This window comes from Mustela lutreola, chromosome 6, assembly GCF_030435805.1.
Source record: "Mustela lutreola isolate mMusLut2 chromosome 6, mMusLut2.pri, whole genome shotgun sequence".
NCBI lineage: Eukaryota > Metazoa > Chordata > Mammalia > Carnivora > Mustelidae > Mustela > Mustela lutreola.
In genome coordinates this window covers 94,791,587-94,817,374 of record NC_081295.1, presented here as the reverse complement: position 1 = coordinate 94,817,374, position 25,788 = coordinate 94,791,587, and the positions used below count along the sequence as shown (strand labels likewise).

At 36.8% G+C, this 25,788-nt stretch overlaps 1 protein-coding gene across 3 annotated transcripts in view; it reads left to right on the top strand.

Annotated features, from left to right (window-relative positions):
• PTCHD4 (patched domain containing 4) overlaps nucleotides 1-13,764 on the top strand; it is a 181,205-nt gene extending 167,441 nt beyond the window's left edge. For all 3 annotated transcript variants that reach the window (XM_059178201.1, XM_059178202.1, XM_059178200.1), the window contains one exon: nucleotides 10,088-13,764. In XM_059178201.1, the coding sequence (XP_059034184.1) occupies nucleotides 10,088-11,721 (1,634 nt within the window). In that variant the 3' untranslated portion in view covers nucleotides 11,722-13,764. The remainder of the gene's footprint in view (nucleotides 1-10,087) is intronic.
• Nucleotides 13,765-25,788: the final 12,024 nt, after the last annotated feature.

The following is a 25,788-nucleotide window of genomic DNA, read 5'->3' as shown; positions in this document are numbered from 1 at the left end:
GCATTAGTTTATTCACAGTCTTTGTAAACCTTCCCAAGAAGCATTCTGAGGATATGCTGCCTCATAAGACAAAAATAGATCTTACTTTTGAGTACCTTCATAGTTGGTGAAAACAGGCTTTGTGCAGTCCTGACTTGACCACATCTGTCACAAAAATCACCCCCACCATCAACTTACTAGAATGTCCTCAACCACTGCAGTGCAGAAGATGGAATGAGTGTCACAATTAACAACATGTAAATTCCACCCATCTGCTGTGTTCCCCAACTGTAATTAAGAAATAATCACTGGACTTTTCATCTGTCAGTCCCTATAATGCCTCAACCTGCCTTTGAGCTTTGCAAGTTTAGCTAGAAAAATTTTTAACAACATAAAACTCAAAAAATATTCTCTTGGTACTCACTGCATCTATGACACTGCTAGGTACCAAGGGACAAACAAACAACAATGAAGTCATGATCATTGATGTCAAGGAGCTTTTACTGCTGTAGAGTACCTCAGATTGAATCCTGTGCAGATGTCATCAGAGAAACAGTCAAAGTAATGAGGAGATTGGCCTGGAGAAGACTGAAGGTATCATGCTATTGTTTTCAATATTTGAAGTACGGATATGTGGCAGAATAACTGGCACATATTCCAAAGAAGACAATTAGGAGCAGATTTTGGAAATTTCAGGGTGACTAATTTCAACTCTAAACATGGAAGAACTTTCCAAATGTCAGAAAGTATCTGGGCAGGACATTCACTTGTTGGGCTTGTAGAAAGAGTATACACATCAGGGGGAAAGCTGAGTGTGATCTCATGTAGCATGTGATAGGTAGGTCCTTCATTAATATCTCCTGACTAGTTGGTCAATTTCTTTGAGACATGTGTTCTTTTATTAAAGATTCCCATACCAGTGTTAATAGAACTACCGCTTGAGGAATTTCAGAATGTGTAAAAGAGAGAATAAATTTTACAACCTGCTTGCATTCGCTGTTCTGCATGTGAGGAAAACAACATGGGCAGTATCCATGAAGGGATCCAGTTAGGGAGGAATACAGTTGATGTTGAGCCTGGGCATGAACACAGGAGCCTATACTCAGGGCCCACTGTGCCAGGTTACTCTTTATTTAATATCTCTGGGCCCTGAATTGTTGTCAGTTAATTAGAAGTGAAAGTATTCTGGGAAAAAAAAAAATAATGTGGACCTGTTTTTCTTAATTTTTATAATTGCTAAAATAGCTCTTAAGTTTTCATGTATCTCCAAATGCCAGAAACTTCCCTGAACTTTCTATTGGTCACAGGACCAAAAATCATTCTTCCCTAGAGTCCAGTTAGCTGTTTCATATCATAGCAAACAGGGAGGGATTTCATTTGGTTTTTTTGTTTCTTGATGAATCTTTGCCTAATGAAAATGGGCAGGACAAAGTCCGTAGGGATTATGATGATGGAAAGGAATACGATTTATCACAAGAAGTCAGTAAGAGTTTCCTACAATTTCCTATCACTGACGCTGAGTTTAGTGGCCTGGCATGTCATGATTCATTGTCATTTCTATTGATAATCTCAAGAATGAAACAGAGCCAGGTACTGTAGTATACTACAAACACATAGCCTAAGCCCCAAATGAATGTGCACTCATACATAAAAAGTAATGGCTAACATTTACCAAGTGTTTAATATGTGCCAGGGACGATGGCAAACATTTTATGTGGTCTATCTCATTTATTATTCTCAGCAATACTGCCAGGAAGGTGCTTGCATTCGCTGTTCTGCATGTGAGGAAAACAACATGGGCAGTATCCATGAAGGGATCCAGTTAGGGAGGAATACAGTTGATGTTGAGCCTGGGCATGAACACAGGAGCCTATACTCAGGGCCCACTGTGCCAGGTTACTACCCCTACTACCGACTATCCTCTCTCCCATGCCTTTGTGAATTAACACCGAACAAGAAAATGTTATGATAGGTATCAGAAAATATATAGCTCTTGTTTATAAATGTATGCTATGATAAAGCCGAGCTAAGCTGTGGACCACTAAATGTGAATAAAGTCCTGGAAAATATGGTGAGAAGCAGGTCTTCTCAACTGAAGGCTGTATTCATCAGGGATACATTCAAATAACACCAGTTCTGTACTTCAAGGACCTTCTGGAAATGGTCTCCTTGTCCCTCTGGACTGATGAAACTTAGTCGTCTGCCTAGCAGTTCCCTTGTTCTCCTGGAAGGGACTATGGTTTCTTCTGTGAGTCACAGAAACAAACAGTGCCTGGAAAGCTTCCTTTCAACTTCCTTCCTGCTAAAAGAGAGCAACTCTATTAGCTTATTCTGAACAAGCACACTCACATAAGGAAAGTCACAATTAGCTGAATCCAGTTAACTAAAATCTTTATTAATCAGCATTTTTCCATAATTAACTTCCAAGGACCAAAAAAAAAAAAAAAGACAAATTTCAAAATAATAATCAGAGAGAACACTTTTCCCTGGGCCTGGTAAACATTCATCCAAACTCCCACACTTCTACAACTATGTAATACTATTCGAGAATAGCTAACATTTGTGGGAGCACTCATTGTGTGCCAGATATTTGTATTAAGGGATCCATGTATCTGTTTTTCCTTTAACATAGCAATCCCTTGAAGCAAATACTGTTATTCTCTGTTTTACAGTTTGCTAAATCCAGCCATAGAGTTCCTTTGCTCAAGGTCATACACTTAATTGATGGTGACGAGGAAGTATAAACCCTCAGAATGCAACACCTAACCAGTATGGCATATTGACTCCTGATTATCTGTGCATAATGTAATAATGACTCTGAAGAATATCATTCAATAAATAGTAATAGCTCATTCACTGAGTGTGCCCTGTATGCCAGGCACTGCTGTAGGCTCATTGTAATTATTATCTCATTTAACCTACACTATACCCCTTAAAATAGGTCCCATTTTTATTCCTGTTTTCTGGACTAAGAAAGTGAGGCATATAGTGGTTCAAATAATTAATTCTTGCCAAATCACACATCACAAAGTTATAGAGCCAGAACTGAAACCAAAATGTGTTACTCTGGAGTACATCCTTTTAATTGTTACACATTTTGCCTTTTCTTTCTCCCTTTCTTTCTTCCTTTCTTCCTTCCGGACAGGACACAGAAAGGAAATACAAGTCTAATGCAATTTTAGAAAGATCTCCAGTAAAGTTAATCAACCAATAAAAGTTGAATCAAAAAGGAAGTTCTGGTTGATTAATTTAATGACTATTCAAATGATCCAATTCCTGAGCTTTCTGGTTAATTGAGTTTCCACTGGCTTTAGGCCATTATTCTCAGAGAAAAATTCCAGCCCATATGATGTTTTTATTTCATCTTCACTGGTAAAAAAAAAAAAAGGGGGGGTGGTTAGCAAAACACTCAAGGATGCTCCCATAAAACTTTGCCTTTGAGGCATTCATGCTACAACTTTGAAGATTTCTTTTGAACAATATTTATTAGGAAACTAAAACTATGCATAATTTAAGTTTGCTAAGTAAGATTACTTCCATTTCAAACATTTTTCCCAGTGATTGAACCAGACATTTTTAAAGCATTGTCCAGATTTCAGTGTTGCAAAAATCCTAATTTTTCACTAATTTTACTCTTTATAGGATAGAAGATCCCATAAAGCTGTTAGTAATAATCATTACAAGAACATTTAAAAATACCTTTAAGACTAGACACAGATCATGACCAATTCAATTGCACAAACATTTACTGAGCACCGATATGTGTCAAATAATTGAAATACAAAAATGGAAATGACAGTGCCTACCCTAGACATTGAGGACCTTTCAGACTTACATAAAAAACAGGCACACCAATGGGTAATTTTAGGTGGGTGTAGTAGCAAGTGCTACCATATGTGCTGGAACGCAGAGAAGCTTCTAAACAGCTGAGTTAGGGATGAAGAGAGCAAGTGGAAGGTATTAGAGATGAGATCATATTTGAGTAGTATCTTTTAAAATAGAAGTAGGAATAGCCAACTAAACAGAAGGAACAATGGATAAGGATCCCATATAATGCTGAACACGTGAATGGTAACTCAAAATGTTGATTCAATATCTGGATTTTGTTGTTTCTGGTAGTGGTGGTGGTATTAGCTGATTTACTGGTTCAGTTGGTTGGATTTTATTATTTTTTTTTCATTCTTCATTCATTTGATTGGTATGGAAAAACCATGTAACCTAAGAACTCAATAGAAAAAATACTTTCTTCCACCTGAGCTCAAGGACGATTTCCAAAAACACAATTACTGAAAGCATAGCTAATCAAAGCAAAAATAAATGCTCAGAGAAAGGAAAAAGATTTCTCTGGAGCAGGTCACAAGAAGGAACATTATTTTTTACCTTTTTTTTTTACGCCACTGAAAGGGGAGATGTCAAGCTCTCATGACCTGCAGAAAGCTTGACATATTCAAGTATAAAGGGAGGACCATTAGTACATCTTCTCAAAGCAAATGAAGAGAATTCTAATTCAGCTGATTAGAAAGAATTAGAAGCCCACAGATGGTGCTTATTAGAGCAATATATCAAGAGAAGCCCAGTAGGGAGTACTAATTGAATCAGTTGCAATTAGGTTTGATTGGATTTAATCCTTGTTATAACTATTTTCTTTGGAATTCTGGGTTTGGGAGAGATTGATTCTGGGCTTAAAATGGCAACTGTAAAATTTATATTCAATTCAAGATGAACAGCATTGCTTTGAAGGAAGTCACTCCAGGTCTAGCCATGTCGCCAGAATTTTCCTACAGCTCCATAGTTGCAACCAGAGTGTGAAGTTCACACTGGGATGCACAACTTTAAAGAAATGTTGTTAAGTGTGGGAGGGAATCTGTTGTCAGAGATCTATCTTACTTTAGAAGTCCTCTTTAGTTGTTGTAAAGGGATTGTTTCAGGCTCAAATGGAATTGTAACCAACTCTGAATATTATTTGGCTCATTTAGGACTGAAGTCAGTTTTGTTTGATAACAAAAGTACATGTTTTTAAATTTTAACTATTCATGATTTTCCCTCGGGCTGAACTGCAATGCCATGACCAAAAGAAGAATCCATATAATCTTCATTTTTTTCATATTTATCCATTGTAAATAGCAGAACTTGTTAAATTATTGTTAAATAGAGTATATTAGCCAGATGTCACATAAGTTTTGTTTGTTATTAAACAATGCTTCCATTTGCTTTCATTTGGAAAGAGGTCTGCAACAATATCCCTGAAGCCTTTTGGAACATTCAGTACACACACATACACACACTAATCTTCTAATTCAATTCATTTCCCACCTTGGATTTCTCTCCCAGTTCCAACTATGTCCAAAACATTTTTACTCCTAAGAGTGCTCTCCCTATTCCTTCGTGAAATTTGCCAAGAGAAAGTTTATCCAGTAATGTCCCAGTTGAGCCACTTACTGTGGCATTCTAATATAGTTTGCAAATATATATTAATACAATGGAAGGAAACCATGATCAAAGTTTGGCAGCCATCTTCTAGAAAATTAAATGCATATTTCCAACAATGCCTTAACCTACTAAACCAAACAAGCTAATCTCTACTCAGAGAAAAAGAAATCAATGATAAATATGAAAGCCACAACTACCTCCTCTTAATTTATAGCTAAATTGGTGTCTTAATTCAGGTTATCCCATCAGTCTAGACTGCATCATTTCCTGCCTATCAGAAACTTGTAGTGCTTTCCCTAATCCTTAGGAAAGAAACAGGTGTCTTTTCACAGTTTGTACCATTCATCTCTTACTTGGAAAGAACACTATGATTCTTTAATGTCAGCTAACTACTGACATATATGTCTCTCACCAGTCAGCAGCTTAAACAGAGTGGTTCATAAGACAAACTGATGCCTTAGGTAAGGATTAAGAATTTTGGTAGGAATGAGACAGAAGCAAAGAACAATCAGGACTAAGGTATCAGGAGAAAATATATTGGAATTGGTTCAGGTCGTTGTTCAGTAGGGCAAATCACACTCATACGTGTTCTATCATCATCATCTGAGATGGTGGATCACTTTCTTTTGGGTGAATACCAATGTCTTGATTTCAGGTACCTTTTCTGAATTGGAATAGGACTCTCGGTAATGGTGGAAAAAGAGTGCATATACTCTTCCAAAAAGGTATGGTAGAACATTAGGGCTTTTTTCAAGTGGGCAGATATTTTTAAAAAATGGTATCAGCTTCAGAGTGGAAGCCAAAGTAAAAAGGAAGAAACCAAGAAAGAAAATACCACAGAGGTTTGAAAGTAGGTTCTCCATGGTGGTTAGGAGCCAACTGAACAGCAGCAAGAGAAATTCCAAATTCTAATTTCTCCTGCTCTGTTTCATGAAATAGTTAAATAGTTACAAATCTGGATGAATGGATGGATGGATGGATGGATAAGTTTAATACATACATACAAAACGGGAAGAAATACATGAAATTATTAACAGCAATTATCTGTGTTGTAGGACTATGAAACAATTTTTCACCATTATTTTTTCCATCTTTCCCAAATTTTTAATGGAAATGTGTCCTGTTTTTATAATCTGAAAAAGGTAATTAAAATTTGTATGTGTGTGTGTATGTGTGTGTGTGCACGCTTTTTTCTTTTGACTACCAGTAATTCTCAACTGGGGGCAATTTACCCCCAGTCAGCATTAGGCAATGTCTGGAGACATATTTCGTAGTCACAACTGTGAAGTGTGCTACTAGCATCTAGTTAGTAGAAGAAAGGAACCCTTATGAACACCCTATGGGACTGCTTCTAAAATTCATATGTATTAGAAGCTTTAATCTCTGTCCCAGAATTACCCAAGTAAAAATGGCCTTCTGGCCTGACAGATGTTGGAAAATATTGTGTTTCTTTCTTATCTTTATGTTTTATATGTTCACTAGTATAGGTCTTTGTAACAAATCAAAATACATATTGGATTGAATTGAATTAAAAGTATATAGCTCTACTGGAAACATAAAGATGCACAATACATTTTAGGAAGAGTAGTTAAAAGATACATTTTTTTCAACCCATCTAGAATCAAGAATTAAATGAATTCAAGAAGTTAGTGGGCATCTTCTGGACATCTAGCCTTTGCCAGATGTTCTGCAGAGTATAAGAGTAACATAAAATGTATTCCCTGACCTTGAAGAATTTGCACTCTAACCAAAGAAATAGAACATATCCTAAGAAAACCATTTGTTCCAGAGCAAAACAGCACATGGTTGCATGCCAAAATGAGTAACTAATTAGTGCAGTAAGACCTTAAGGAACAGAAAAAAATCAATATGTCTGGAATTGTCAGAGATGGTTTTCCGGCAAATTAGAGAATTGAACTGATATCTTACCAGACGGATGGACAGAATTTCCTTGTGACCAGCAATGAGAAGGTATTGTAAGGCAGAGAAAAATAGCATGAATAAAACTAAGAAGATAAGACTGATCATGAGCAGGTTCACGGAAAGAGGAAAGACCACCCTGGATTCAGGGTGCAGATGATAGATCTGAACTGCTAGGAAACAGCTAGATTATGGGGAGAATCAAATGAGTGAGTATCAGCAGGAATGGCCTGTAAAATATCTAAATCTATAAATGGGATAAAATATGCCTTCTCCAAAGTTTGGAAATTATGTGTTCAGTCTTCATCACACTTAGAGTGGTTATTTAACCTAATACGGTTTAGCATCATCTTCCCACACATACAGACCTTTATACTATATAAAGCAACAATCTGGCCTACATAGTGCACCTACTATTCCATAAAAGAGTGACCATTAGCAAAGGAAAGCCAAATTTAGCCGCAGCCCCATGTAGCATTTTCGCTCCTTATGACTACAAAGATAGCAAGAGTCCTCATTTCAGAAGAGAAGAGCTCTAATTAAAGAATTATTTTAATTACTTCAGCTAATATCCTAATAGTATGTTTTTGCCAAGGGTGTGAAAGAACAAGTATTCTGTTTGGTCAAGGAGTCCTGCAGAAGATAAAAATGAAGAATTAATGATGTGTAAGAATCATCAGACTTAAAAAAAGTGTTAGACTTAACTCAGTGCCGATACATGCTGAGCTAGTAATTAAATGCAAGGAATAATAGATCATTGCCTCCAAAAAACCACACACACACACACACAAAACCCCAAACGCTTACCATATACATAAATGCAATTTGACTAACCTTTTCTACTTGTTAGGATAAACTTATCTTTTCTGACTGGGGACTCAGAAAAGAGAACTTTGGAAGTTCAATAGGCTTTATATTTAGGATAAGAAGAACTCCAATGCAGTAACAATTAATAATTAATAAGAATTCCCAAGATAGGTGAACCCATGTAACTTTGAAATAAAATATTAGCATTAAATATATTTAAGCCTGTAAATACTATAGTCAAGTTAACTATAAAGCAAGAATTCTTAGATCCTCATTAAAAAAAGTTTTCTGTAATAATAACTGACCTACAAAACTTTGTTGGTTAGGAATAGGTTCAGCTGTATATAATAACCTTACTTACAGTGACTTAGACAAATGGAGATTTGGCTCTCTTTAAAGAGACTTAGAGAAGATGGCAGACTGAGGCTCTTATTGGTGACTCCGTGATGCCATTTAGGGCAAAGTTCCTTCTGGTTTTCTAATAAGCATCTTTAAGTGACTATCAGTTACACTTCCCAGAAATATGTCACATGAGCCACCTCTACTTAAAAGGTAGGATGGGAAATAGTTTTTAATTGTGCCCGATGCAGTCCGCCCCCCCCCCCAAAAAAAAGTAACAGAGAAGAGGGGAAATTATAGAGACCAATTAGCAACTCTATCAACACAAAATCAGTGATTATAGTAGGACCCCAGCCATTATCATATGTTTGTTAAAGCATTGCTAAGTGAATTCCTCCAATATCTAGGTACTGCACAAAGTCCATTTTCCAAGTTTTCTTGAACTAGGTCATTTTGTGCCTTTAAGCTACATTGTGTCTAATGGATCTCTTGGAGAAGAGCCCAAACACAGCTTGCATCCATTCATAGAAAATGTTTGTGTGTAGTATTGCTTTGCCTACAAGGGCAAGAGTGATGTATGAAGATCTTCACTCAGTCAGAAAGTTACCAATTGATACATTGTAAACAGTAATTGACAGAGCTACATCAGAGAAGTGAAAAAGGGAAATTAAAGGTATGGCCTAATACCTTTATTTTCCTAGCTGCTTTCTGCTTTTGTTGATAAGGAAGCAAGCAGTAGTATCTTAAGAGCTGTTAAGTTCCTGTGGTGGGGGAAACATTCAGTATCTAACTGTTTCTGGTACATAGCAGGTGCTCAAGTAATATTTGTTGAATGAAGCTTTTGCTTATTTACCCTTACTAAAGAGTACACAGAAGTTGATTAAAAAGAACCATTCCCCATCCACTTTAATGAAGTAAATGTTAGTCAGCATCCATACTGTGTGAATAAAAGCTCTGTGAGGAGCCCAAAGGAAATGCTTGCTGTGATCTCTCACCCTGAAGGTTTTGCCCTGTCTTTTACGTGACCTGGCAAAGTTTTTCAACTCGCATCTAATGTTAATTAATCAAATCTACAGGAACAGGATTCTAGGCCATTTGGCCATCAAGTGGATTATTAACATCGTAAAGTCAATGTAAAGTGATTTTTAAGTGTTTAAAATCATCTTATGATTTCCTACATCAGCATGTAAGTCAGCTTGAAATGGAGGTTCGGGACTATCGGTCAATGCTTCAGTTGATCAAGCAGTCGGTTGGTGTGGAAGGGCATTTGAGGCTGCGTGAATAATAACCCCTGCCATTCACAACGTATGACCCATTAAGGGAGACAATATGTGTGCAGGGGAAGAAAAAAAAAATCACATAATGTCAATTGTATTTATGACTTGTCGAATTAATAAGACAGACAACACGGGTTTGGTTTTACCCAGAATACCAATTAATTTGGACCTTGTTAAAGTGGACACATGGACAAAATATATCTCATGGTGTAACTCAAATTTTGAGACCCCGATAGGAGAATCGTAGCATTTTGCAGCTTGGAGTATAAAGCACTGCTTAGCATAGATAATAGATAATAAAACAATTATTCTCTTTCTTTTTTAAAAAAAACTAGGTCATGGAACTAAAGGAGTATTTGAGCTTCTGTCTGGATGGCGGAGAACAAGAGAGACTTTGCCCTTCAAAGACAGGGTGGCAGATGCCTATTCCGATGTGATGGTCACCTACACCATGACCAGCTCCTTGTACTTCATTACCTTTGGCATGGGTGCCAGCCCATTCACAAACATAGAGGCTGTGAAGGTCTTCTGTCAGAACATGTGTGTCTCCATTCTGTTGAACTACTTCTACATTTTCTCATTCTTTGGCTCCTGTCTGGTCTTCGCGGGCCAACTCGAGCAAAACCGCTACCACAGCATCTTTTGCTGTAAGATCCCCTCTGCAGAATACCTGGACCGCAAACCTGTGTGGTTCCAGACAGTGATGAGTGATGGGCATCAACAGACATCCCATCATGAGACGAACCCCTACCAGCACCATTTCATTCAACACTTCCTCCGTGAGCATTACAATGAATGGATTACCAATATCTACGTGAAGCCATTCGTCGTCATCCTCTATCTCATCTATGCCTCCTTCTCCTTCATGGGGTGCTTGCAGATCAGTGACAGAGCCAACATCATCCATCTGCTAGCCAGTGACTCCCCAAGTGTTTCCTACGCCATGGTTCAGCAAAAATACTTCAGCAACTACAGCCCAGTGATAGGGTTCTACATCTACGAGCCCCTGGAGTACTGGAACAGCAGCGTCCAAGAGGATATACGGAGACTCTGTAGCGGGTTCACGGCCGTGTCCTGGGTGGAGCAGTATTACCAGTTCCTGAAAGTTAGTAACATCAGTGCCAATAACAAGAGTGACTTTATCAGTGTCCTACAAAGCTCATTTTTAAAAAAGCCAGAATTCCAGCATTTTCGGAACGATATCATCTTCTCCAAGGCAGGGGATGAAAACAACATTATTGCTTCCCGCTTGTATCTGGTGGCCAGGACTAGCAGAGATAAGCAGAAGGAAGTCATAGAAGTGTTGGAAAAGTTGAGGCCCCTGTCCCTATCAAAGAGCATCCGATTCATTGTGTTCAACCCCTCCTTCGTGTTCATGGATCATTACGGCTTGTCTGTCACGGTGCCTGTTCTGATTGCAGGCGTTGGTGTTCTCCTGGTGTTAATCCTGACTTTTTTCCTAGTGATCCACCCTCTGGGAAACTTCTGGCTGATTCTCAGTGTCACCTCAATTGAGCTGGGCGTTCTGGGCTTAATGACATTATGGAACGTCGACATGGATTGCATTTCTATCTTGTGCCTTATCTACACTTTAAATTTTGCCATTGACCACTGTGCACCACTGCTTTACACATTTGTATTAGCAACTGAGCACACCCGAACACAATGTATAAAAAGCTCCCTACAAGAGCATGGGACAGCCATTTTGCAAAATGTTACTTCTTTTCTTATTGGGTTGGTCCCCCTCCTGTTTGTGCCTTCGAACCTGACCTTCACACTGTTCAAATGCTTGCTGCTCACTGGGGGTTGCACACTTCTGCACTGTTTTGTTATCTTACCTGTGTTCCTAACCTTTTTCCCCCCTTCCAAAAAGCACCACAAGAAAAAGAAACGCGCCAAACGAAAGGAGAGAGAGGAAATTGAATGCATAGAGATTCAAGAGAACCCTGATCATGTCACCACAGTCTGAAGGGGGTAGACAAATGGATTATTTTTCTTTTCCAGTATTGCACCACGATGCAGGGAGAGTAAAGCTCAGATCTCAGCTGCTTGGGCTGGCCAGGGGTAACAAGGAAAGTCAGATCAAGAGTGAATTGTCATGACACATCAAGGTGTCCGCTTCTTGGGGGGAAGAGAGAATCAAAGAAGAGGGAAATGTTCTTTGCAACCTTGTTCTCCACTAAAGATAAGTTTGTGGATGTGATCTTAGAGCTCTTCCAAGGAATGGACGAATCAATGGAGTATTAGACGACCAAAAGGTCTAAACGCTTTCAAAAATAAAATGCTTAAGAAAGAGAGAGAGAAAAGGAAAGGGAACCTCTTCATAGGAAAAATGACAGGAAATGTCAAAATTGCCATGGCACTTTTCTTATTTCTGTTTTGAACAGGTTGGTCAAAGGAAACCTATGCACTTGGGAAGTACATATTTAATCCCGTCTAAACCAAAGGACTTCCCAATCCATTTTATGTGTACATATATATGTATATATGCCATATATACATATATTTAGATTTGTCTTTAGTGTACATTGATGTTTGTGTGGAAGAAGGTGTCCATTTGCTGATGGGCTGGGCTTTCTCTAGAAAGCCAAATTAGCCTTAGCCAAATACAGATGCATCAGTAGCAATTCAAAATCAACTCGTGTTTCAGCAGCAAGAGTATAACCCAACTGTGTGAGAGGCAAAATAAAGATGTGAGTCCATTAGATTCTACATATCACATCAGTCTTTGAGATTCTTGCTTTGGATAACTTAGCAAAAAATATGAAAGTCATTTAAACCAATTACTATATGCACAAGGGTTAAAATTTCTTGTTGGAGCTAAACAATTGATAAGGCTTTTCATCGGCATTGAATGGTTCTCTATACTTGCAAAGGCTGATTTGGCTGCTTTCAGAGAGCTTACCCACTGCAAATGAGCATTTTATACATATTGTCCATACATCTGTGTATAAGGGTGCACGTGTGTGTCTGAGTGTGTGTGTGTGTGTGTGTGTGTGAGAGAGAGAGAGAGAGTTGGGATATACCATACTTATAGTGCTCTCATTTTAGATGATGAAAATATACTGCCATGGAATATAGATCATTAACATAGGATAAAGGAGCTCTAACTAGGAAACGTTTGTAGTACGAAATGGAATAAAAGGATCATAACCACTCATCATGTGCCATCCACTGGTTCTTAGCATAAGGAAAATATTCTAACCCTGTAAAGTCTAGTGTGCTCCTTGCATTAATATTTGGCACATTGACCCAGGCCATGATCACTGTAGTAGTGGTCACTATAACGACTGCAATATTGTTTTGTAGCTTCTTGCAATATCGCTGTTCTTGTTACCTGGAAAGTGCTCCCCAGTTGGCCTTCCGCCTAGGGTGTTCATGGCTCTCCACAGGTGGCATATGAATTGTAACTGCTGCTGAGTTCTCTCTCAGAAAAAGTACTGAGGTAAATGTTTTCATTGAATTAACATTTAAAACCATTCCCCAGCAGATATACTTGTCTGTTGGGTGCTTACTGGGATTAATGCTGTGTTTCCTGTCACAGAAAATTATTAGAAAATGCCTTTTCCCACATCAAGCAGTAAAATAAGTTAATTTTTAGGTAGGACTGAACAAATGTCCAGTGATTCTAAAGTCTTTTAGTAAGCTCTTTTACCTGGAAGAGAGCTACTGTTACCCGCCAACTTTGGTTGTATACTTTAATTGAATTTGAAATATTAAAATCTGGGGAAAAGAAAAAAAAAGAAAACAAAACAAACAAAAACAAAACAAACAAGCAAACAAAAACTCCTGGACTCAGTTAAGTTCAGAAAAGAGATACAAACCATTCCATTCTGATTGAGGTTTTTGAAAATGACGTTGATAGATTAATGAAGTGACAAAACAACAAGACAAGTATACTTTTCCAAATAAGGAGCTCACCAGGATATTAAGGGAAAGAACAGTCTCTAAAATGAAAACCATTTAACCAAATTTTATTTTATCAAATAAAGTTTGTTTTGTCCTACCTTGAGGTTACTGAGTTTCCATTAGAAATGATTCTTGTCTTCTTAGTTGTATTCATGTAGACTGAGTATCAGTTGATCAAGCATGGAATACAATTGTGATAAAGATATAGTTATTGTTTATTCATTATTTGTTAATATAATATTAACATATTGTTCATATATTAGATAACCCTAGCCTTTTGCCTCCTGAAGTGCTCTGCTAGAATGAAATGGTATTTGACACTGGTAGACCTGCAGACCATGATCTCATATCTGACGTAGAAATTTCTGAAGAGTTGGGTTTTGCGGGGAGGGAGGAGGATTCTTCTCTCATAGTTTACTTACCATTGGTGAAGATTTGTTTTATATCGCTTTCAAAAGATGGCAGTAATCAGCTGAGAAATTCCACTAACTATTGCTCCATTTCTTTCTGAGGTATGCCATTCTCCATTCATTTATCAAGTTTTAAAAAGCTTGCCTATTTGGGTCATTTTTTTCGTTATTACTTTAGACAATTCCACATGCAAAGAAGAGTGGCAGGCTGATATAAGGAAAGAATCAAGAATGCCAGCTGTCAAATACATGCGAAGATGGTGGCATAGATTGCCAAACCACCATGGCAGTTCCAATACCGTACCTCCATCTAGACCGTCTCTTTTTAGATGAGGGAAAATGGTTCTTTGTTAGGTTCTGACTTCAAGGATCAAAGTGAGTAAAAATAAATGTGAATTTCCCATTATATGAGTGACTAGAGGGATGGAATTTTGGAAGGGATGTTATCTTTTCCAGGACACCATGGTACTCTTTAGTAAATTGTAGCAATAATTCATTGAAATGGAATTTCTTGTTCTGAAAGAGTTAATTTACCATCCAAAATGCCCCGGCTCAGTCCTAGGAAGTAATTTAAGCCTGAAAGGAATCTAACTAAGCATCATCTAACCTCCCAACCTCACTGTGCAGCAGATATCTCCAAAACTCCAATTACTAAATGCCAAGATACATCTTGACGTATGAGATCATGTTTTACAGGTAATGTCCAACCTCTGCCTTTTTGGGTAGCTTATGGGCAACTCACCCTACTTTTTCAAGTTCACTGCCACCATTTTGTCCTTTTGTGAAATACTGATGGTATTCAAACTGAGAACCTACCTACTGCTGGAAGATGACTGATCATCTCCTAGAAGAAAAGAACCTGTGGGAAGTATCTCATCTATGTAGAATATTGTATTTTGCTTAAATGTGTTTTTCCCTTAAAGAGAGAGATTTTAGAAGTTTGTTAAAAAAAAAAAAAAAAAAAAAAAAAACACCTTTTCTGAATTTAAAGTGCAATGTGGATTTGTTTCCTTCCTTCGGAATACAAATTTGAAGTAGAAAGTGTCATAAGAACTCCACTCTCCATGATGGTTAATAAGCTCCCAAAAGGTATTCACCTAAATTATGGAAAGATTTGGTTAATCCAGACCATGCCTCTTTTTTTTTTTTAATGAAAGTTGTGCTTAAATGTCATCCCATCAATTCTTCCAGGGATAGTGAACCTCTCTGACAGTTGTGCATGACTATTCTATGAAAGAATTATTCTTCACAAAGGTTGTGTCATGTAAATGTTCCTTTCCTATTTGATCCCTACTTATTTCCACAGAATTTTGGTTTTACCTTGTGAGGTTAGAAGAATTTTGACAAATGAAGCTCCTATGATGCTAGAATAGCCATTCTTGAATGTTGAATTTGAGACGGTGAGAGCTTTGTCCATTTTGTAATTATCCATGCACTTTCCCATAATAATCCTCTAATCCTTTCAGGCTTGTGGTTAGAGCTACGGATTAACTATTGCCATTCAGATTTACACATATTTTTATAAGTTGACTGTAAATACCATAATTACAGTCACATATTTTTATAACCAAATAGTTATGAATGCCTGGCACTCTGCATGCACTGTTATTAATAGTACATAGATTTTTTTAAAAACACTATTTTCATGGTTATTGCAACTTTTATTAAAATTCTCATATCAGCTATTCATAAATGCCTTGTAGGTTTTGGTCCCAAAGGCCTAATGTCCACAGAAAGTTCCATCCCAAGGGGAACAATTTAAAAATTGCCTTCCCTGAGTGTCAATGGCAGCAACCTCTTCTAGAATGTCCTCTGGAAAATCCTAGAAGCTAAATCTGGCTTCCAGGTAAATGACAGCAGATTCTGTGTTAATCACCCATAGTTTAATGTCTTGTGTTTGCGGTCTCACAGTGAACAATAGAATATAATACCTTGAGACTGGAATTTGGATCTTGTCTCCTGTGAATTAGAGAACTTAATGATTTGCTCAACCTTTTCCTAGAGAGATCTCCCTGTTCTGTTGGTGTTTGCCAATGGTACTGATAATCCTTTCAAATGTGAACCTGAAAATTGTCATTCTTTCCCAAAAGAGAGTTAGAAGCACTCTTATTCCCGTTAAAAGCAAAACGAACAAAAAATATGTCTTGCTTTTTGTGTGTTACAAAATAATTTCATGACTACTTTTATGACATTGACTCAAAACCTGTCTATAGCTGAATTGGTATGCCCTTGGAATCTCCCCATCTCGAACTGAAAATAAAATTCAGCATCATCACTGCGGTGCAGGCATTTACACCAACACTTTGAAGCAATGATCTGCCAATACATTGTATAGCGGAAATGAGCTAATTTTTTTCTTACTGTGTTGTCTCCAAAATCATGACTGCAAATATATTTATCCAAGTGAAAGCTGCAAAATCACCAATGAAACAACAAAGCCTCTGTGCATCAGGTCAACCATGGGAAGAACTATCTGTAGGTTTAATAGCAGTAAATTTCTTTGATTTCTAAAGTAAATGGCCAAGGGTTGACCCACCCTCATGTTTTAGTTAGAAGGGGAAGTGGTGGTATTCTGTGTTTAAAGCTTTGTGTAGTTAGCTCAGATGACATTTGAAATAAGTTTGAAAGAATCCTGAGAGACGAGCCCACATGCTGAGAAATAAAGCTGTCTCTAAGTAGGTGTGATAGACTAGGTGGGATAATTCCACATATTTAGAGTTTAGGATACAGGACAGAGAATTGCATGGTGCCTCAAACTACAGATATTTAAACTGCTAGGAAAATTGATCATATGCAAATATATTTCATTGAATATTGTCTTCTCAGATGTCAAATTCATAACCTGATCTTTGCAAGGAAAGTGCCCCTGAATTTCCATGCATAAACCAGAGCCATAGATAATTTTGTGGGTGAAAGTAGGATACTAGGGAGACTCCTTCAGAAGAAGCTTCAAATAAGCACCCAGAAAAGCATTATTCATTCCCAGAGATGGCTGCTAGCATTCTTTTGTTGTGTGCATCTTTGAGACATCACAGGTAATTTTTTGGTGTTTTCTCTGTATTTAATGAGGACATCTCTGTTACTGACAGAAAAGTCACTTGCTTTTCTTATAAAATAGAAAACTATTCAAAGAAAGAAATATATACAGTCAAAAATCATATACTAGAATAGAATGGATGACTAGTCTGTGGATAAGCATATCTCTTCTGCACCTCTAAAGATGTTATGAAAATTAAACGGGCTTATATCGTAAACCAAGAACCTCTATAAGGTAGATATTTTTTAATATAATAAAATATTTATTAAAAAATCATCATAATTTTGCACTTTTATAAATTATAGTAAGTCAGTCCCTACTATTTTTCCCAGTTGAAATTTTCCTTAAGAAAACGTTCATAGGTCGTGCTAATTAGGAAGTCTTAAAAATCAGAAAGAAACTTTAGAAACAGAGGAGTGAAAACATCTACCAGGTATGTGGGTTCCTGCTCCATGTCATATGTTTGTACTTATCCAATCTGGGGTTTTTAGAAATTATTTGTAATTGTGTTCTGGTTTTGCCCATGGCTAATGGCATGGCCAGACGGAAGAATGGTATGGTTTCCTTTCCTTTTGCTTCCATAGTTATTAGACCACCACATTACCCACAGGGATTTGTCAAACCAGAGGAGAAATAAGAACTCTAGGAGTAAGAAGGAGAGACTGCCATGGATAAAGACAAGTGGTGTTTACTATGAGTGTGTAGCTTTCCAGTCTTATATAGATCTATTCACTTAGATTTGGGCAGAGACAGCATACGCTATGTTGTGGGGAGCATTTAAGTGATCTAACCTAAGATAGTCAGTAGGATCTCCACCTAGAAACTGAAATACCTTCTATCATTCTATTTGGTTGATTAACTGGTCACTTGGTAACCACAGTGAGAGAGCTAGAAAAAGACCAAACTGCCCTATTCCCTCATGCCCTGACACAGTGTGCAACATCTATTTTGAGGCGGAATCAGGAAATTCTCGTATCTTTTCTCCTCAAGCATACAAGAGCTAGGTACTGATAAATTAGACCTTAACCTCATCAATTCAATTATCCCAGAGTTTTAGCAGAGTTTAATCAATAACTTTTATTATACTTTCATGTTGACTATGTGGTTTTTTCCAGCAACAGACTTTCTTGCTCTTAAATAGGAAATCTCACAGTTTGAAAAGGGCAGAGATCTCTCCAAGCTACCTCATAAGGGTATTTAAAGACAAACTGGTATGCAGCCTTTAATTAAATAGCAATATATTAAAGCCACAAAGCAGTATTACTTATCACTTCTCCCTGATGCTCTTTTACTTTCCAAGTTTAGTCCATCTAAATGCAAAGGGAATATCCCCATGTGCAATCCTACTTGTGCATTTTGGTTATTACAATGTTCCTAATGTGAAATCTCTCAGGGCTATTGTTTGGTTGTTTCTTTACAGACATTCCAAAACATGGAACTTGGTTCAGAAAGAGAATACCCTGACACTGACTTTGAGGCAGTGGTCTACCTAGGGAGGTATGCAGTCCAATAATCTGTGAGTAACTCAGTAAAAATTCAAGTGCACTTCTTATCCATGGAAGGAAAATTCAATTTGTTTGTTTGTTCATTTACCCTAAGCAAATAGAAAGAGAAAGAGACAAAGTTACTGGTATTTGGAGTTTTATGTAGGTCTTCTTTTCCACTGGATACCATTACTATTACTTTTGCCTAAATTAGGATCCTAAAATACAGGTCACCTTTTGGAAACGTTAGAATCAGTGAGAAGAAAACTGCTGGGAGGAAAGAATCTTCACCCATGCATAGACAAGTTGGAAATGAAAGTAGAAGCTGAGCACTTTATTTCCTTTTCTTTCCTAAAACAAAAGCCCACTTATTCTCCTGGCTAAGCTGAATATTAATTTCTATAACAAAGAGGAATGATGAAAAGTATGATATTATGAGACCCAGAGTCTTATCAATACAAATCTCATAGCAAACCACCACTTTCAGCTGTCTTTCTCCATAAAAAGATTATTTCTTCTAATATTCTATGACATATAGTTTCTTACCTCAACTCGTTCATGAAAAGAGCCTCATTTCTTACTCATAAAATAGTGCAAATACACTAATACACCATGTAAATCTCTGCTCTGTGATTTGGTACCTTGTGCTCTAACATTAAAGCTACTTATTGAGGAACACTTGAAAAAGAATTTTGAACAAAAATGTCAATATCAAGAAAAAAATTTACCTAAGTAATATTTTCATCCCCAGATACCTTCAAAGGAGAGAACTGCCTGAGTGCTCTTTCAGATCTTACTAAGAAGCAAATGTTCTTATATGAGTCCTTCAGAAATTTCCAAATTACCTGAATTTGGCGCATTATCAAAATCTGTCTCTCTTCTCTGTAAGTAAAAAGAAATTATAAACTAGGCTTTTCTAACTATAATAAAAATAAAGACCTAACAAATTATTTCCCATAGATTTTCCCATGTAAACATACATTTTATAATTAATCTCATAACCTATTCAAGGAAAATTACATTGCAGATACTTCCTTATTAATTTCATTATTCTTTTCATACTTTGGATACATTAAGATATAATAATTTTAGTTAAATTCCTCAGGATTACATTGTTAAAGAAATTTATGATCTAAAGCCTAAAGGTAAAAACCTTAAGAAAACTAACAATAAAATCTTAGCTGTTTGCAAAAATGTCATTTCAGTTATATTTACTATAACTTACAGTATTTCTGGCTACGTTGACCTTTTATTTTAATAACCACAACAAAAATCTATGTCCATTAGTCATAATAAGGAACAGCGTATTAAAATAGTGATAGGTGACACTGGTGGTTACTCTTTAGTTCCTAAGGTCAGTTGACTGCTGGTTCTTTCTAGATTGCAATCCCAAATGCTGTAGGCTAAGTTATTCATAGATGCCCTGTAGTTTCCTATTAATATTAAATGCCCCATGGAATATCATAATACATGACTTCTTGACCTAATGTCAGTGGGATCTTTGGGCTTTCTATTCCTTAGGGAAAGATTCTTCTAAACTACAATTAAGCTTCTTAATCCTAATATCTTATGATATCACAATGTAACATAACAACCTATATTTCCTCAGTCCTTCATTGAATAACAAGTTCTAAAAATTATTAATTTTATCCTTTAAAATCCATGAATACATGCATTTTAGAAATACCATGATAATATATATCAACTATTTCAGATAAGACATTCTGAAGCAAACAAAATACCTTGGCATTTCTGAGGCATAGTGTTTTTAAACTCTAAGTTCACAAATATTTATAACATACAAATTATTGTGTAACTGAAATATGTAGGTATCCCTTTAGGGATAAGGCAATTTATAATCAGTTCAAAAAAATTTCTGCTTAACTTCTCACTGCATTACATTGTATAACTGTAAGAACATAAATTGTAAAGGTGCTTGAACCAACAAATTTTTTTTCATCCTATGAGAACTACAGGGATGAAGACAATAAAGAATAGGTTGGTGACTCTCGAGCAGCCCATAGGCTCACTCACAAAGCACATCCCTCACCCCATATGCACGTGATACAGTTTCAAGTCCAAGCAAAATTATTCATGAGCTGTCAGCACCACTCTAAGCCATTAAAACCAAGAATGTCAAATCATTGAATACCCAAGTTCACTATCTATTCTGATAAATAATGTGGCATGATTACAGGAAATACATAGATGACCAGAAGTCACAAGATTTAAGTACACCTGATACCAAAATTATACTGAAACAATTTAATAATCCACAATCTACTTTAGAAACCTGTCATTTAAGACTTCTTTATTGACATTATTTGCATGACTAAATAAAGAACTCTAATATATTTTATTATAGTTTATTATGTTTTTTAAAAGAAAAGTGTCCAGAATTTCGTATAGAAATGTTTGCGTTTACTCGATAGCCATTGTCCTATCTAAATTTGTTTAGAGTCATTAATTTATTTTGTTTTATTCCTTTGCTCAAATATGTTCACTCTTCCTCACTTTTAAAATAATTTTTTAGAGTAACTAACACATATTTTTCCTTCAGGTAAGAATGAGCATGGCTAGGAAGCGGTGAAATAATGCCTGGCAAAATTAAGCTAAAAGGGTGAAGATCTTTACAGCACTTAAATTTGAGGAAAGTATTACTCATTTACATGAACAGCAAGCTGTAATTCCCTACTGCTTTTAATAGTGGCAACTCACATGGCAAGCAGTATATAGTATAGGTCCTTGTGCTGAGCAGACACTCATAAATAGCTATTCAATGAAATAAATGAAAGAATCCTCCTGCCTCTGACTCGTCTGCTTGTGACCTAATGAAAAATTAGTTATTTCATAATCTCAATCAGTGAGACCTATATTTGGATGTTTTTGTTGTTTTGTTTTATCTTATTTTCTGGAGTTCTTTTTTATAACCAGTTACACAGGAAGAAGGTCCCATATACAAATAATAATAATAATAAGTTCTATTGAGGCTAATATCCCTTCCAATAAGCTGAAATGCTAGAACCTAGAACTATGTACATCTTGACAGTGAATTAAAAAGGAATGTGATTTGACATGGAAAAAATACCAAAGGGCAGGGATGACTTTAAAAAGAAAAAAAAGTCAGTAAGAAAAACAAAACAAAAAATGCAAAACTTTTTTTTAAGGATTTTATTTTTTAGAGAGAGCAAGACAGTGCATGCATGAATGGGGGGAAGGGCAGAGGGAGAGAGAACCTTCAAGGAGACTCTCCACTGATAGCTGAGCTTGACATGAGGTTCAATCTCACAGTCCTGAGATAATGACCTGACCTGAAATGAAGAGTTGGACACTTAACTGACTAAGCCACCCAGGCACCTCCAAATACAAAACTTTTGCAAAGGAGAATAAACAACTGAACTCAAAGTTCTTGGTTTTATTGGTTTTTGTTAGTTTGCTTAGTTATTTTGCTTTTTTTTTTTTTTTTTAATAATAAACACATTGAAAGAGGCCAGAAAAATGTTAACGTAGGTAAGTGTCCAAAAGTTTGTTGGCTGCTAACCCTTTAAGAAATAGAACCAGAAGGTGGTTTGTGTTTCAGGATCAAGCTTTACTGTGCATAGGTTTCTGGAGCCTATCCACAGTAGGCTCTAGGTTGCCTGGGATTGTATTGACATATTCAGCAACTACTTAGGAGCACCTATCTCAGTCTCTGTGCTAGGCTCAGAGGAAAATACCAGTGTCCATACCCTTGCCTTTGAGGCATCTATAATCTGTTGAAGAAATTTCTGCCTGGGATGTTCAAGGAAGGCATCATGCAAAAATCCACACTGAATCTTGGACAAGATTCTAATAGATAGAGACAGAGAGTCTATCTGGGCAAATATGGAATACACAAGGACACACAGACCACAAAGCAGGTTGTCTGGGTGAAGACTACTGTAGATGAGATCACTGAAACCCAGAGGAGAGTGGTTACTCTATCTAGTGGCTGGCTATTAGAAAGCAAGAAACCAGAATTGCATTTGGAAGTGGGCTTATGAAGAGAAACTTGTCCCGAGATATATTCTCGGGTTTGAAAACAATGAAAGGTTTACACAGGATGAATACCACAGTCCCCTTTTCTATATTTTACCTATTGAAGTCAAGGATCCAAAAATTCAGCATGAATATGCACATTTCTCATCTTTGTTGCTCAGAATATAGAGCTTGCAAGAGCCAGTATAGGGCATGAGTTTGATTCTCCTGATGGTAGAACACTATCCATACTCTGTCATAGATGCCCTGGCCACCCGGTCACCTCAGAAACATCAGGAGTCCTTCAATGTGCAAGAGTGAGAGGGACATGGATCAGTTGGAATCCAAACCTTCCAGAAAAACAACTCAAACTAACACACTCAAACTAACCATCTCTGTCAGAATTATTAGTTTTACTCATAATTCAAATTGCTTAATAAGATGGGTATTGTTATCCCTGTTTGTAGATTATAGATTTTTATAGATTATTTTAAGGTTGTTTTATAGATTATTTTAAGATTTTATAGATTATTTTAAGAAATTTTAAGATATTTAAGATATTTAAGAAAAATAATTGATAAAGAAGTACTATGTCCAAAATATCATATTTTCATCCTAAATCAGGCGGAAAAAGTAAAGTGAAATATGTGTACATATTTTAAACTGATCAATTTATATACTAGCCTTTTCTTTTTGATAATTATAAAAATTATCTTAATTTAAATAATTAAAATTAATTGTCTTAATTATAATAATGATTGATACTCCCCCCCAAATTAGCAAGTGAGATTATAAGAAAGTTTAGAGGAATATATTTTAACTTTTAAACCTGAAATAAGCATTTCCTAATAATATTGCTTAGAGTTAAAAAGTCCCAAGACAAAGGCAAGAAAAGGTATGACAAGATAAGGTTGGTGTTGTTCTGGGGAAGCCACATTTTGGAGCTGACTGAACAACTCATTTGCTCACAGAATTGAGATGGACATAAATCTACCAACCGAGTAGCCATTGGAGACTGGCACACACACATTCCAAAAGACATTTTGGGTAATTCCAGGATTAGCAGAGTCATTGGTCCTCAAATTTGCTGCATATCAGAGTGACCCAGAGTTTTTTTGTTTTTTTGTTTTTTGTTTTGTTTTTTAAATTTCAATGCCTAGACCACTTGCTAAATTGAAGCAGTATCTCTTCAAGTGGGACTCAGGTTTCAGTATTTCTATACAAGTGATTTCAGTGTATAGCTAAATTTAAAAGGCAGTGGCTTAGACCACCAAGTCAACAAATTTAATAAAATAAATGCTGATAGAGCTCTTAAATTGAGTGAAGATAAAAAAGTCCCAAGACAATGGCATGTATGACAGTCATAACTAGGATAAAAGCAAGAACTTTTACAGAGTCCCACAGAAAATACTTAGATGATTTTTAGTAGAGCCGAACCTGGTGGAAATACATTCTTTTTAAGACAGCACCAGGGCACCTGGGTGGCTCAGTCATTAAGCATCTGCCTTCAGCTCAGGTCATGATCCCAGATCCTGGGATTGAGTCCCACATTGGGCTCCCTGCTTGGCAGAGGGCCTGCTTCTCCCTCTCTCACTCCCCCTGCTTGTGTTCCCTCTCTCGCTGTCTCTCTCCCTGTCAAATAAATAAATAACATCTTAAAAAAAAAAAAATGGCACTTAAGGTGGGGTTAGATTTTGGCCTGAGCATCCATGTGGTGTGAACAGCCTAAACAAAGCCATTAAAAAACAAAAGCACAGACTGTGTTCCTGGATCAATGAGCTCAATTTAACTTGAGTGCACATTTCCAGTACAGGATCTTAATTTGTACACGCAGAAAGTTTAGTAGAGGAATCCACAAATGTCATCCTGGAGAATTCATATTTGATTTGATAGACTTTTGGATTATTCTTATTATTATAGTCAGGATTTAGAAATATTAGTCTGCAATGATGTAAGTATAGGATAGATTGGAGATGAGAAACCTGGACCAAAGGAAGTATTAAGAGGATGATATAGTCACCACGGATAAAGGTAATAATGACATAAAATAGGATTGTAGCACTGAAGACAAAAAAGGAAAAAACGAATTCAGTTTTTAATTTTTTTTAAATGAATGCAATTAATTCTGTAGCACACAAATCTGGACACCCAAGAAACATTCGAGTTTCCCAAGCACCAACAAATGGTATCCTATATTTAGTGGGTTTGAGAAAATATTGCAGTAGCCAGTCATCCATTCTTTGCATGATCTATTCATTCTAACACTCTAATTCCTATTTTAATAATCATAACCTTGTGGTTTTTATATACAGAATTAGCTGTTGTTACCACAAAATATCAGGAAATCAGTCTTTTAAGCATTCTTTTTTTTTAAGATTTTATTTATTCATTTGACAGACAGAGATCACAAGTAGGCAGAGAGGCAGGCAGAGAGAGGGGGATGCAGGCTCCCCACTGAGCAGAGAACCCAATGTGGGGCTCAATCCCAGGACCCTAAAATCATGACCTGAGCCAAAGGCAGAGGCTTAACCCACTGAGCCACCCAGGTGCCCCAGGAAATCAGTCTACAGAATGGTTGATTTGGTTCTCCACATTTCTGGCTTATGGACATTGGAGAGGGTATGTGCTATGGTGAGTGCAGTGAAATGTGTAAGCCTCATGATTGATAGACCTGTACCCCTGGGGCAAATTATAAATTATATGTTATTTTTTTTTTAATCACACACACACACACACACACACACACACACACACACACACACACACACACACCAATTGTGTTTTCTGATGTGGTAGGTTTGGAATGAGGCCTGAATTTTTGTTTCTTACAAGTTCCCAGGTAATGCTGATGCTACTGGTGTGGGAAACTATGGTTTCACTTTGAAAAGTGCCACAGTAGAAGTCTATAAACAACAGTAGGCATTCTGAGAGTAGCTGGATTAAGTCTGCCCAGGGAAGAGGGTAACGATGAGGGACAGCATTTTATCAGCAGGGCTGGAAGTCTGGATGATTAGAGTGGGCAAGAACATCCCAGGCTGAGGAAATTAAAGTGCCTGAATTAAGGCCATGTTTGCCAAGTTTGACTGTTGATGAGACTCACCTGGGAAGATCTTTAAACTCTTTAGGAATCGGGTTTAGGAATCTATGTTTGTAACAGTTGCTCCATGAGGGCCTTCTCATGAAGAAACTTTAAGAAACAT